This window comes from Chiloscyllium plagiosum, unplaced genomic scaffold (genome assembly GCF_037043375.1).
Source record: "Chiloscyllium plagiosum isolate Xiang-an unplaced genomic scaffold, Cpla_swu_hap1 HiC_scaffold_18, whole genome shotgun sequence".
Taxonomy (NCBI): Eukaryota; Metazoa; Chordata; class Chondrichthyes; order Orectolobiformes; family Hemiscylliidae; genus Chiloscyllium; species Chiloscyllium plagiosum.
The window spans coordinates 74,300,114-74,315,949 of record NW_028270156.1 but is presented as its reverse complement, the minus strand read 5'-3'; the positions used below and the strand labels follow the sequence as shown (position 1 = coordinate 74,315,949).

At 40.2% G+C, this 15,836-nt stretch overlaps 1 protein-coding gene across 1 annotated transcript in view; it reads right to left on the bottom strand.

Moving 5' to 3' along the window:
* The window catches only part of LOC122558118 (low choriolytic enzyme-like), a 110,159-nt gene extending 94,902 nt beyond the window's left edge, over positions 1–15,257 (bottom strand). Inside the window, exon 1 of the mRNA XM_087996199.1 lies at positions 15,122–15,257. Coding sequence (XP_087852325.1) covers positions 15,122–15,257 — 136 coding nt within the window. The remainder of the gene's footprint in view (positions 1–15,121) is intronic.
* Between the last annotated feature and the right edge of the window lie 579 nt (positions 15,258–15,836).

The window sequence follows — 15,836 nt, the reverse complement described above, 5'->3', positions numbered from 1 at the left end:
CTAATTCCATCGAGACTGATATTTCCATTGTTTCTTTCAGCCTCTGTAAGCTTCCTTTTCATCAGTAAACACTTCTGGATTTCTTTGCATCTTAAAATAAACACCAATGATAGCATCATTTTAGTTGTCTCTGAATTCACAGTGTTCTGCTAACTCCTTTAAAACTATTACAAACCTGGAAGTATATTCTCAATCATGCTGATTGTGTTTGTGAAATCTGAACCTTTCAGCAAGTACCAATGGTATTCATGAAAAATGATTCTGTAGGATTCCGACTATTTCTTCATAAGTTTTGGAACCCAGCTTCTCTGGCTGCACCAGATTCCTCCAGGAGGTTACAAAGTATTACCTTCCATAATACTCAGGGACACAGGATTAACTGTAACTGCTTCAGTTTTGTTAGCTTGAACAAAACAATTAAATCTATGTAGGAGTTCCAGCTCTCTGTATTTTGACCACACTGTCCTCCAATGCCAAATTCCCTGCCTTACTTTTTAAATAGAAAGTGCCTGTGTAACACCATGTATCACAAAACTTTAGCATCACCTTGCTTCTTTGCATGTAAAACAAGGTATTCCTGAGGCTATTTCTTTCTGAGTCTATACCCCTAGTTCAAATCATTTCCTTCTGTTTAGGGCTCTAAGCTTCTTCTGCATTGTTCACCTGTTCCCTGGCATGAATTATTTATTTCCATTGACTGTACTTATTTCAGTGCGGAGATGTGTCTTTTGATTTCCTTTTTTTATTAAAATGACTGAGATCTGCTGTAAGGATCACAATTCTTTTCGTTTTGGTGAATCAGTGGTTTGACACATTGAAGCCTGAAGCAGTTTTTATCCTCATTGCCATTTTTCTTTCTTGTGTTACATTTCAAGAAGGGCCGGGAGGCCCAAGTATTAAACAGCAGTAACTTTCAGTCTGCAGGAAGCAATGTTTCCCTCCAAAGTGACTGATAGCATCATTACATTGTCATCTGATCAGATTGTTAAAGTGACAGACAACCATACTTACCAAATACTCAACAGTGGTGTTCCTTTGCATCTGCTGCACTGTCCACGGGTTGAAAAGTGCTGTCCAAGGATTTGTTGTAAATTTCTGCAGTGCATTTAATATCTTTACTATCTTATAAATAGTATGCTCTGCTGTTATTGAATGTCGGTGGTGGAGGCATTGGATGTTTGTGAATTCGATGGCAATCAAGCATGCTACCTTATCCTGGATTATATCAAGCTTTTTGAATGCTGGTGGAGCTGCACACATCCAGGCAAGTGGGGAGCATTCTTGTTAAACTCCTGACTTGTGCCGTAGAAAGTGGACAGGTTTTTGGGAGTGAGGAGGTGAGTCATTGTTGCATTTGATCATACTTGCTGCAAGCCTTGTCCACATGGGTGCCTGGATACCTCAACTTCTGCTCCAAGCATATGCATTAATTTCTGCATGTAACTACAGTCTTGTGCTTTTTGGCATCTTTAATTCAGTGACAATGCTGTGTTCCTTTTTCATATCAAGCAGTTCCTTTTGGAATGCCTTTACTGGAGTTGATATGAAATCAAGGCCAGATCTAATATTCTCTCAGAAAGTTCTCTATCTGAAATTATCCTGACATTTAATAATGAAATGGTTAATAGTTTATATGGGGTATTGATTATAGATCAGATTAACTCAATAGATTATAAGTTTGACCTGAAGTTTTATTTAATCTTCCTGTACTGTCCATTGTTTAAGTGGCTAATTCTTATTTGTTTCTGACTGTTAACGCAATAAAGACCACCATCCCAAATCAGATCGGTGTGTCTCCTGATTACATGCTGGGTTCTAAAACTGATAGATCTAAGAAACACAGCTCCATTCTGTGTTTACGTAATTTTGATGATGTTTGTTCAGAACATTTCAATTCATAACTGGATACTTCGGTGCCACGGTGTTAAGACTTATTGCTTTTTTAAGAATTCTCATTCCCAAGACTTCCATCTTAAATTGCTTTTCTTCGATGCACAAAAGATCAGAGGGCACTGCACAGTAGCAATGTTTCAGCCTTGACTTAGCTCTCGTTACAGCGCAGGTTTCAGTTTGTGCATTCCGCCCGCTCAGATCTTTTCCACAAAATAAAACTCATGGTTTCAATGTCTCTATAGTCACATGGACACAATAAAATTAATTTTGCTTGCCTGATTCTGCCAAAACCCTGCTTTTCTAGTTTACCATCCTTCACATCTGATTCTAGACCCACCTTACTACATGCTTTTCAAAGACAACTGACCTTTCACCAGACATCAAACTAAACACTAGCATCTCTAATGCCCACATCATCTTTAAAAGGCTGCCGTGGACCTATCAAGCATTGATAATCCAACACTGCCCCTCCACTGGCAATGTAACAGCACAGAGCCACATTGCTCAATGATTAACCACCATGCTACAGCTTACCTGTCCTTAGCTGCATTCTGTCTTAACACACTCTCTGTCACTGCTACTCTATCCCCAATGCCCAATGTAGCTTATCACTGTCCAAAGGGGAACTTCATATACAAACAAGCAATTGGATAATTCTAAACATGAGCTTTTATTGACTAACATCAAAAGCAAATACAAATAAAACCAACACAGTTTGCAGTTCATTCCCACAATGCCAACCAATGACCATGACTATTTTATAGTTCTTGATGGTCTGCTGCACTCCCATGATATATGGAACTACCACACACAAACTGAATTTAAACTCAATCATATTTTAGGTGCTGCTACCTCAAGACACCTTCATTACAAGGTCATTAATTAATTCGATCTTGTTGCGCAATACCAAGTCCAGTACAGCCTGCTCTCTGGTTGGCTCCAGAACAAGGTGTTCTATGAAACTACCCTGAAAACATTCTATGAACTTTTCATCAAGGCTACCTTCCCCTTCTGTTTTTTCCAGTTCTACATAGAGTAAAAGCCCCAGGATTACTATCGTATCTTTATGACTAGTTCCCATTATTTCTTTTTTATACTCCATTCTAATATGTGATTATTGATTGGGGGACAGTACACCACTTCCACAAGGTAGTCCTACCTTTACCTAAACCACTTCTGCATTCACCTCTGGTTTCCTGAACTTAGGTCATCCCTCTATATTGTGCTAATACCATAATTAATTAATAGTGCCAACTCTTTTCCTTTTTACGGAAAGTTTATTTTACTGCTAACTGTGGAATCTTGTAGATTTATTCTTTTAAGTACCTCGGATCTCAATTAATTTTAAATGAAAACGTTACTTGTACTGTAACATAAATAAGCACATTCATCTAAAATTGACACAAGTAAGAGAAAAAATGATAATACAAATGACCTACTTCTGCTCCTATTTTTTATGATGTTATGAGAGGGCTATGATGAAGTAGAGAATGCATTAGCAGACAACTGCAGCCTCTAGAAGTGAGGTTCTGCCGAACACTATTGCACCTACTCTTGTGCAAAGATGCACTAAGCCATATTAAGTCATATTGAGGGACTGGAGCAACAGTGAAGACTTGCAAACTTCCAGCTCCCATTATCCTTACTTACCCTTTTCTTGTGCAATTTGGTGTAAATACCATGTATCTTGTTCTTAATTCATATGTATTAGAATATAGTTCTTAGTTTAGGTGGTTAAAGTGTTAAATGTAAGTTAAGCGGAAAAGCTAGTAATTAATTAGTCAAAAGGTACCTTATGTTCTTCTATTTCTAGATGTCTTATTCGAGCTAATGTGTTTTCTGTCAACTCAATAAAAGCTAAAAGCTAATAATTCCAGGAAAAAAAAGAGTCATAAAACTCCATTAGAGATAGAAATTATTCATATGGTTTTCCAGAACTAAGCAAAGCCTTGGGATCAAAATGTCGATAATTTGCATTTCTATCTGAAACAAGTTAAAATGCATTTCAAACAGTTTGGATTTCATTAAGGAAAACCTACAATGGTCTTTACATAACCCTGTGGTAGAAAGCAGTCGGAGTTAGCCTGTAGAACTGTGGAAAGCCAAATGGATATCTGCCAGCAGCCTGAACAATGAGCTGAGGTATCTATAGCTGTGAGGTCAGTAAAAGGAAAAGGTGAATGGATTCATAGCCAACAGAAGGGGAGCATTTAGCATGGTGCTCAGTCATACATACAGTAGAAGGTATCCACAATGTGAAGACACAACGTTTTCTCCATAAGGACTATGCAATGGTCAAGACTACCAATACTGTCATGGACAAATTAATCTGTGACAGATAGATTGGTGATACAAAGTTAATGAGGTCTTTCCTTTATGTTGGCTTTTCACCATATGCCGCAAATCCAATCTAATAGATCTGTTCTTCAGGGTTCAACATGCTTGGTCAGTAATGAAGATCTCAAGATACTCTTAGTGATGAACATCAATCCCCTCCCCGCCATCCCCCCCCAACCAGAAAACATTCTGTGCCCTTATCACTTTCAATGATTCATCTAATTAGTGTTCAATGTAGAGGAAATTCCTCAGTTGAAAGATGCAATCAGTAGGAGCTTTCCTTGCTTATGTTTGATCTGACGTCATGAAAATTGATGATGTCTGGATTAAAAGCTATATTCTCCCAGGACAACCATTGATCTAGTAGATGGGCTAAAGCAAACCAGCAAATCACATCCAAGAATGGCAAGATCTGAAATCCAGCACAGACTGGTTCCAAAGGTTGCCTATGAGATCGTTTACATCTATCCGAGCAGCAAACAAAATAATGGTTCATCTGAAAGATAACACCAACAGCTCACTCAATATTACACCACAGTTCGGCCTTGATTTATTGTGGTACATGCAATACAATTATATGAGGTGATGGCTATGTGTGTCAAATCAAGTGATAGGACCTCTTCATCTGTACTTTGCTGTTGGTCTCTCTTCTCTTTAGACTGCAGCGGTAGGCTGGTGATAGGTTTGCATATCAGAAATCAGCCAGCCAAAAGGGAAAGGCCTGGGTGATGAAAGTGGGGTCAGAAGTACAGCAAGAGGCCCATTATCATATCACCTGCAGTTTGCTCATTTTGTCAGTCAGCAGGAAGGCAGTATGTTGGGACTTGGAAAGTGTTATAAGGCTTGAACATACCATCAATCTCAATGCTGTCAGCAACGCAAGATGCTAGGAGCCAGGTTACAGCTAACTCTATGATGCTGAGAGCTGTTTTTTTCTGTCAGATGCAGGAAATGCAAGTCTTTATCTCCTCCTGGTTCTGCTCTGCTGCATTCTATTGTCATGAAAGACTGAGGACAAGATATCAGTGATTTTATGGTGCACTGCATGCTATAACTGATTGGCTGGAGGGATGTGGAAGCAGTGAGAGGTGGGTGAGCAAGTGTGTGAGGATAAGATGGAGTATCGCTAGACTTAGGCATAAGCCCTAAATGCTAATAAGTGCTGTTAGTTGTGTTGAATGGAGCAACTTATGAGATTGGAGATGTACTGGATTAGTGATGTGAAAATGCAATCTTTGACACTGGCCACCCATGAGTTTATCAGAGAAGCGCTATTTATTGTCAGGCCAAAAACGTCTAGACAGTTGAAATTGATCTCTCTGCTACGTGCTCATATTTCCTTCTGAGGATGACACTTGAGGGGCACCTGGCCATTTCTCTTACTCCCATGGAAGACTGACAAATATCATCAGAGAAGATTCTCAGCCAAAGGGAGTACTAGGAAGAAGGCATTCAAAAATCAACCATAGTTTCACAAAAAGAATGTAGTAAGTTGCAGGAGCAAATTACTGCAGATGCTGCAACCTGTACTGCAGACAAATATTGGAGGTAAGTTGCATACACCATACCCATTAAACTGTGGAAAAACAAAAAAACCTTCTCTTTCTCTTCTAAATCCTGCTGAGTCCACCTATATAGGATGTTATGACATATTATGAGAGCAAAAATTACATTACAATCTGGTTAGAGACGAACAGCTTTTTTTCTGTTTACTATAGATGAAGGTTTAGATCTTAGGCACTTACTAAGAGACTAAAACCACAAGATTCCACATTTTTTTGTAAATGAAATAAAATTTACTATAGCAAGTTAAACTATCCACAAAACAAGACCCACTTGCTAAACACCCCACAGGTCACATAAAATAGCAAATGCAATTAACAGATCCCACAGGTTTTTTAGATTAGATTAGATTAGATTCCCTACAGTGTGGAAACAGGCCCTTCGGCCCAACAAGTCCACACCGACCCGCCAAAGCGTAACCCACCCAGACCCATACATTTACCCCTTACCTAACACTACGGGCAATTTAGCATGGCCAATTCACCTAACCTACACATTTTTCGATTGTGGGAGGAAACCGGAGCACCCGGAGGAAACCCACGCAGACACGGGGAGAATGTGCAAACTCCACACAGAGAATCGCCTGAGGCGGGAATTGATCCCGGGACTCTGGCGCTGTGAGGCAGCAGTGCTAACCACTGTGCCACCATGCCACCCACAAACCACCCAGGCATTAGTGACATGTGGATCACCAAATCTCACTAAAACATTATCTCCTTAACAAGGAAATCTAATTCTTCACTTGTGAAGATCTAATCATGAAACTTCCTCAAAAGCTGTTCCATCATGGACTGCCTCAATGACTGCACACATCCTAGTTACTTAATCTCCTCCCTCGAGATTGTGTCCCACTGACTTCCTGTGGCAACTCGTCAGTATGTTGATGGGTATAATTGCAGTTCTTTCACAGTCAGCTAGCTCTACCAAGTTCCACCTTGGGAGTTCTCTGAACTCCACTATCTCAGCTGCACGAATATTTGTGGGCTTCTTTTACTCACACTCATAGCCACACTGAATGATCAATTATTTCCAGGCTCTTTACAAGCCCCCATCTGTTCCAGACATTTCACAGGGATTTTCCTGAGCCCTAATGTTTGCAAAGTGCTCCAGCAGCACATTTTCAATAAGGTGACTCTCTCCTGCTCTGAAACACATGACTGGCCAGCAACCATCAGTAGCAAACATCTGCACTAATTGTCTTCAACCAACTTAACTGAAAATTACCTATTCAGTGGTACTTGAACTATTTTGAGAAACCTATTGAAAACATCCTGTTCTCATTCCTGAACAGGATCCAACAATTTAAAAATCCTATTGGAAACAGCAACCGCTGGAATAACCTGTGCTATATTACAACGTAACACTCTGCGAGCCCTTAAATCATGAGAAAGTGGATCACACACATCACAAGGCAAATACCTGACCACAGGCAACAGCACAGATACTGAATTTGACTTCAAGTTTTAACCCCTTCACTTCATGAGATAACAGGACTGCAAGAATCTTAGACAGTGAAATCTTCTCAAAATTCGCTAAGTGATTTTATGTTCATGTGAAGATTCTTTTATCCTTACCCACATGTCTATGTATATTATTTTTAGCTAATAAACTTATTGCTTTTGAACACTCATTTATCACAGAATCCCTACAGTGTGGAAACAGGCCCTTTGGCCCAGCAAGTCCATACCGACCCTCCGAAGAGTATCCCACAAGATCCAATCCACATCCGACAGAAATTTTCCTACGCCTCCACACTCCTCATCTACAGTGTCTGTTGCTGTCGATGTGGTCTCCTCTACAATGGGGAGACAGGATGCCAACCTGCGGAACGTTTCAGAGAACATCTACGGCACACACGCACTAAACAACACCCTTTGCCTGGTAGCCGAACACTTCAACGTCCCGTCCCACTCCACCAAGGACATGCAAATCCTGGGCCTCCTCCACTGCCAAATTCTAGCCACCCGACGCCTGGAGGAAGAAAGTCTCATCTTCCACCTTGGGACCCTCCAACCACATGGGATCAATGTGGATTTAACCAGTTTCCTCATCTCCCCACTTTATCCCGGATCCAACCCTCCAACTCAGCACCACCCTCATGACCTGTCCTAACTGTCCATCTTCCTTCCCACCTATTGGCTCCACCCTCCAGTCTGACCGAGCACCTTCACACCCCACCCTCATATCTATTGCATCCCCAGCTACAACCCCCCAGTTCAACCCCTTCCCCATTTATCTCTCAGCCCTCTTGGCCCACCCCCCACATTTCTGATGAAGAGCTCACGCTCAAAATGTTGACTCTCCAGCTCCTCGGATGCTGCCTGACTGGTTGTGCTTTTCCAGAACCTTTTGACTCTGATCTCCAGCATCTGCAGTCCTCATTTTCTTCCTAGAATTGAACTTGAGTATTGTTGAAGCTTTCCATTGTGCACTCAACAGGAAATTCACAAGGGTACCAAATCAAGGGGAAAACTGATATTGATACTGCAAGAGAGGAGTCTGATTTGTTGGCAAGTGGAACAAGTGTTTACATGGAGAATGGACCCATTAATGCTGATTGACAGTTAACAGCCAGGGTTTGTTTAAATATTTAACCATGCAGATTGATTTTGATTGGTCAAGCCTTTGCCCTGAGAAATAAACCAGTGAATGATTGTCACTATTCATGGGTGGCACGGTGGCTCAGCGGTTAGCACTGCTGCATCACAGCGCCACTGTTCCATTCCACCCTTGGGTGACCGCCTGTGTGGAGTTTGCACATTCTCCCCGTGTCTGCATGCTTTTCCTCTGGGTGCTCCATTTCCTCCCATAGTCTAAAGATGTGCAGGTTAAGTGGATTGACTATGCTAAATTACCCATAGTGTCTAGGGATGTGTAGCTGGGTGAATCAGCCATGGACATGTGGGGTAGAGGGTAGGGTGGTGGGTTTGAGCAGGATGCTCCTCAGGGGGTCAATGTGGACTCGATGGACCAAATGGCCTGCTTCCACACTATAGGGATTCTATGGTTCACCTATTTTGTTGACTCATGCAGCTGAGTTCAGTTTCAATGGCAGTACATATACCCAAACAGATTCTACTGTCATAAGATCTCCACCAGGCTCAGCTTGCACAAATATTTTTGTTGGATTCCATGAGAAGCAAACTGTCAATCAAATGACATCTAACTGCATCTCTTGAATATTCCTAATATGTAAATGATACATTTGCCATGTTTGAATCCATAGCTGCATGCAAGAATTTCCTTACGTGCCTTAATGAATCCTTTTCTGTGCTTAAATTCACATTTGAAAAGGAACAGTCAAATGAGCTCCCTTTCCCTGATATCATCATTGAGAAATTAGCCACACATTTATACTATTGACTACCATAAACCTACCTTCACTGGTCAGTATACATGCAGTGGTTTGTCCAGTTCCATGCGCTATGAGATTGGCCTTATCAATGGGGATGGCGGCCAGTGGTCTGGAGTGTGGGGACAGCAGCCCAGAACAAAGGGGGGATGGTGGCCAGTGGCCCAGAGTGAGAATGATGGCTAGCTGACCAGGAGCGAAGTGGGAATGGCCAGCAGCCTGGAGCGAAGATGGGAACCAGTGGAGCCCAGGCAGACTACATGGAAGGCCTTATAGAAAGATTGTAATCTCTATCTTTTTAGCTTTATTTCTTACTTTCCTAACTTACACTATGCAGATCTGTAATGTTATGTAACTCATTTCTTTATTTTTCTCTATTATTCATGAGAGGTTAACTCAGAATTTAAAAAAAGCAGATTATTCTGCTGCCAAAGGAAGTTCATTGTTCAATATTCCAGAGTTCATTTTTTCATCTTGTGGAATGCAGAATATTAACATGGATCATATATTGACATTCTGACTCTGTAAACAGGACTAAAAGGCTGCCTGGGGGAGAGAGAGAGAGAAGCTAAATTGTAATTTCTTGGGAAGTGTCTCAGACTGTGAAAATGGTGGGATAAAAGATAGCAGGCTGGGCAAGAGACAAGGTTTATGCATTCCTCTGTCAAGAATGTACAAGAACAAGGGTTAAAACCCAGTTCATGGTCTGGTGGAAGAGGTTGTGTGGATGAGCTGTGTTACTCGTGTGTCCTAGGCCAGGTTTGAATGCTAGTGAGCTGTAAAGGTCACAATCAAAGAACTATCCATTTGTCACCACTGTTTGGAGGTAGAATGTTGTCTCTACCCTAAGTGCTAGAAGCCAAATGGCCAAGCATGCCAGTCAAAAGGAATCAAGTCAAGAAAAACTCTCTCATTCTGAGTGTTACCAGCCAACCACCATCAAATGGAAATAGAATAAAAGAATTTCAAGTAACCTACGCAGCAAAGAATTCCAATTAATTGGTTGACTATGAATGTTCCACCCTCCACTCTTCACGATCAGTGCATGGACAAACTGCTCATTTCTAATATGTGTATCGTACTATTTGTAGCCAATAAACTCACTCTTTCAAGACAGCATGGTTAAATTAATTCATTTTAAAAACATAAATCCTTTTGGTTTGGGAGAAAGGTATACACTAGGGAAGGAAGTCCTTTGTAAATGGAGGGTGTGGGTCAATAAAGAAGGGAAGTTCACTCACTTTGTGGCTTGAAAGCTTGGGGTACCCGGTCTGAAACCATAATATCTTGGTGTACCTTGCCTGGGATCTGGTCATATCAATATGACTCATCAGTATGGCATGATGTAAGTTCTGAACGTCATTAAACATAGAAGTAAATTATTTGGATTCAAAAGTAATTAGTCAATTATTAGAGGATTTATTCTTAACATAGCTCATTTTTCACAACTTCAGTGTCTGATCACTAGTATAGTTAATGCTCAGCATCTTGCTAGACATGGTGATGTGAGGCAAGATGCTGAATTGTCTTTACTACTTGTTTTATTAAGTATTTCAGTTTATTAATAAATGCTATGCAAATTACAAATAATTGTAGTGAAGCATGTGTATTAAGCACTTATGTACTCAGCTTCAACTGTAAGTTGTAACTTGCAGCCAAAAGATAACACTGAATATGTTACTCTTGATCATTCTTCTTCTTAATAATTTGGTAGGAAACAATTAAATCACTCACTTAGCATTCTCAGAGCAACTTGACTTGGAATCATAGAATCCCTGTAGTGTAGAAACAGGCTATTTGGCCCAACAAGTCCACACTGACCCTCTATAGAGTATCCCACGCAGACCCATTCCCCTACCTTATTACTTTACATTTCCCCTAACTAATACACCTAACCTACACATCCCTGAACACTACTGGCAATTTAGCATGGCCAATTCACCTAAACTGCACATCTTTGGAATGTGGGAGGAAACCGAAGCAGCCAGAGAAGTGCCCATTTGTCAACTAAACTAATTTTGATCCAAAATCATAAATGAGTTTAAATATAAGACAATTGAAATGTTGTTTCATGCATTCTTTAACCATGGTGAGGTAAAATCTCAGATAATGTTTTGGAGTTAAAAGAGAATAATGACTTTTCTGATTTTTCCACATCTAGAATCATTAAATCATACAATACACAAATGGTCCTTCAGCTCATCATGCGTACAGCCAACAAAGCATTAAATCTACACTAGTCCCACCTTCCAGCACTAGACCCATAGCCTTGAAGTGGACTCAACATAGGCTTCTTTGTGCCAAAAAGATTAAAATGGTCATATTTCCAACATTTTTCAATGAAAATTGTAATATATCAACTAATATCTTATTTCCTTGAAAATATTTTATGGAATTTTGATTTTTTTTCTAAAATGAGTTAACATTCATTTCCCCGTTTCATGAAAAGATATTTCAAGATATCAGAAAAGCATATAAAATAACTCATAAGAATTCATAAACTCTTTAATCCAACTGACTCCTTACCAAGTTGTTTGTTAATTTCCATAATACTGCTACCTATATCCAATTCGCCGAAGTGTGTTCCTTTCTCTTTCAGCATATGTAAAAAGAAAAAGAAAAAGTTTATTTATTCACTTATTAAAAGTTATTTCTATACAGTATGAGTATGTGTAGTCTGATTGGTCTTTTCTCCTTAGGATTTTCCTTTTTCACCAGCGTCACATAATTCATGGATTAAAGAGATAAACACAGCCCCAATGAACAGAGATGGAAACTTAGGGAATAGATCAGGGAATGCAGGTTTCACTGTTTACTCCAACAATGAAACCAGTAAATTTATGCCAGAACATCCAATTCATAATTGTTTCTCAAAACGCCACAACTGAAAAAAGATTCACTCAATCTAAACAAATTGCATTTTTTTAACATAGGAAAGCATCCTACAATACTTCACATAGGTTTTTTCAGACACAATGTGAGACCAAGCCAGAGGAGGTAATAATAAGAAAAGAGCCTGGAGAAAGAGTTAGGTTTCCAGAAGCAACATATGGGAGCAAAACATAGCAAGGTTTAGAGAGGAGATTCAAAACTTTAAAAACAAATGACTCAAGGTAAAGTCAAAGCAAAACTGTATATATAAAAGGCTAAAATTTGGGAAACATGAATCTCACAGATGATAATTAGGCTTCAGGTTATAGAAACAGTAAGTAGTAGGCAATGGAGAGATCTGAGCACGAGAGTGAAAATTTGAATCAGAGGTATTTCTGGAACAGGAGCTAGAATTCAAGGTGATAGGTGTTTGATATGGGTTGGAATGGAAGCAGAGGAGTTTTGAATGAAGTCAGGTTTTGGAGGACGGAAATTGGGATATTCACTGAGGAACATTCAAATAATCAAATCAGGACATTAAAAAAAGGATGAGCAGAAGCAGATACGGAGGTGAAATATTGCTCAGAGGTTGATAATAGGTGCTCTTTTTAACAGTGAACAGGCTATTGGTTGCAATTTCAATTCAAGGTTGAATAGAATGGCCTGGTTGATAACCTTCTGGTTTAACCTTGGAGACTTGCTTGAAGGAGGGATGGAGTTGGTAGCTGGGGAAAAAGGTTGAAGTCAAGGCTTCAGAAATCCCAATACTTAACTGGACAACGTTTTTGCTCATCAATGTTTGGATGCCAGACTCAGCATGACAAATCAGAGGCTCTGAAACTGTTGAGTGAGGTGGAGTGAAGTAGAGCAATGAGATACCTGCATACAGTTGGAATCTGTAGCTGTGTTTCAGCATGGTGTTAATGAGGGACAGGATGCAAATAAGAAATATTGCAAATGTTCACTGTCAACAGGTCAAAATCCTAGAACTCCCTCTTATAGTAATCTATCAGGAATCATTTGATTTTGCAAACCTCCCAGAGGATTGGAAAGTTGCCAAGGTAACACCTTTATTTAAAAATGGAAGGAGACAAAAAACAGGTAACTATAGGCCAGTTAACTCAATGTCGGCTATTAGAAAAATATTAGAATCTATTCTCAGAACATAATAGCAGAGCATTTAGAAATGCATAATATGATCAAGCAGGCTCAGTGTAGCTTCATGAAGTGGAAATCATACCTGACAAATGTACTGGAATTCTTTAGAGGTAACAATCACAGCTACCTCCTACCTACATCCACCTATCACCATCCCATTCACCTCTCCCACAGCCCCTCCCCCCTATTTATTTTGCAGCCTCCTTCCCCTCCCCCGAGTTCTGATGGAAGGTTATGACCTGAAACATCGACTCGCCTTCTCCACTGATGCTGCTTGACTTGCTGTGCTTTTTCCAGCTCCATTCTTTATCCACTTTTAGCTACAAGCAGGTTACATAAAGGGGAAGCAGTGAATGTAATTTTTTTTGATTTTCAGAAGGCATTTGATAAGGTATGACATATTAGGCTACCCATAACAACCATTGGTGTTGGAGATAGTATATCAGCATGAACAGAGGATTGGGTAACTACTAGAAGACAATGAGTTGGAAACATTGCATTTTCAGGGTGGCAAACTGTAACTAGTGAAATGCCACAGGGATCATTGCCAGAGCCACAATTAGTTACAATATATATGAATGACTTGGATGAGGAAAGTAAATGTACTATAGCCAAGTTTGGGATGACACAAAAATAGGCTAGAAAGTAAGTGGTGAGGATGACTCAGAAGGATATAGACAGATGGAATGTAATGTGGTAACATGTGAAATTGTGCAGTTTGGCAGGAAAAATACAATGGGTGAATATTATTTAAATTGAGAAAAAATGCAGAAAACTACAACACAAAGGTTTGGGAGTGCTTGTGCAAGAGAGAGAGAGGGAAAAGATTAGGCTGACAAAGGGATTTTTAATAGTAATCCAGGGAAGAAGTAAATCTAGACAGGTGATATAGGTACTTTGAGTAGATAAGGATGGTTTGGCTGTGCTGAAAGCAACCCATGTCTTGACTGCTTGGGAGGTGAGGAGGTGGGTGTGAAAGGATGCAGTCAGACCCAAAAATACTGAAATTGATATTGGGTCCTGAAGGTTACAGCAGGATACCCAAATGGAAAATGAGATGCTATTCCTCTAGCCTGTACAGCAGACCGGAGACAGAAATGCTGGCCAAGTTGAAGTGGCAGACAACAGGAAGCCCAGAGTGACTTGAATGAATTCCATAGGTGTCCCAAAAGTAGTCACCCAGTCTGCTTTTCAGCTCCCCAGCATAGAAGAGCTCGCATTGTGAGCTGTGAATACAGATTAAATTGAATGAAGTGCAGGTAAATTGCTGCTTCACCTGGAAGGTGTGTCAGGAGCTTTGGATAGTGAGGATGGGGAACATTGCAACTGTTACACCTTTTGCGTTTTCATGGGAAGTTGCTGGGGCTTGTGGGGAGATACTGGGAGTGGAGAAGTGGGCCAGAGCACTCTAGAGGGAAACTTGCCTGTGGAATACTGACAAGGGAAGAGAGGGGATGTGACTGGTGATGACATCTTCCTGGAGGTGGCAGAAATGATGGTTATGATCCTTTGGATACGGATGCTGGTGGGGTGATAAGTGAGGACAAGAGGACCCTATTCATTGTTTTGGGAAGGAAGGGAAGGGGTGAGGGCAGAAGTGCAGGAGATAGGTTGTATTCAGCTGAGGGACCTATCAACCACAATTACAAGTGAATGCTGGGTTGACAAAACAGGTGGAAATTTCTGAGGCCCATTTGCAAAAGGTCTCATTATCAGAACAGAGGCCACAGAAGCTTCAATTTTAATGAAAGCCTTTCTTCCTAAGTGCAGGGGATTCAAACTGATCATTTATTATTGTGAGAACCTTAGGATTTCTGCTAAAAATTAATTGATACAAACAATACCCTCTCTCCTTCTATGGCAGGTTTTTCACATGTACTGTCCAAGCTAATGCAGATGATAATTTAGAGTGTGGCTGATTTGTCAAAATTTTCTGAAACATCTTACCTGTAATTATGTGGTTCCTTTCATTCATCTCATTGTTAACTTGACTTTCTACTGCTGCTTTCATAACTATTATGTTCATATTTGCACACATATCTTTAAATCCATTGTTGGCAAACTCCTCCACCCTCCTTGTCATCAATGACAAATTTTGCAAATTGTGTAAGTCCAGTTCCTATCCACTTCTCTTTACCTTATCCACATTTTAAAAAAATCTTTACTATGCATCACCATCGACTGGCAAAATCTGGTTGCCAAATTTTTCTTAATCAAATCAAAAGCCACTACCTCATTAAGGAAAGATTTACTATAGGCTGTGATGGTGTGTTTCAATGTATCTTACAAATCTCACATTTGGCCCATCTATTCTGTAAGTTTATCATCCCTTATTCTCAATTATTTACTAAAATTTTTAACCTTCAGGAGGACATATGGTTAATATAACTAAATTCCTGTCTTCTAAATTTCTATCTCCTGCTGCCAATAACATTTTGTTAATTTCTGGAGAGGTTCTATACCATTAAATGAACACTGGAGTGTTCCAAATGTGTGGCACGGTGTCTCAGTGGTTAGCAATGCTGCCTCACAGCACCAGGGTCCCCGGTTCAATTCCAGCCTTGGGCGACTGTCTGTGTGGAGTTTTGCACATTCTCCCAGTGTCTGTGTGGGTTTCCTCTGGGTGCTCTAGTTTCCTCCCAAAGTCAAAAGGTGGATTGGC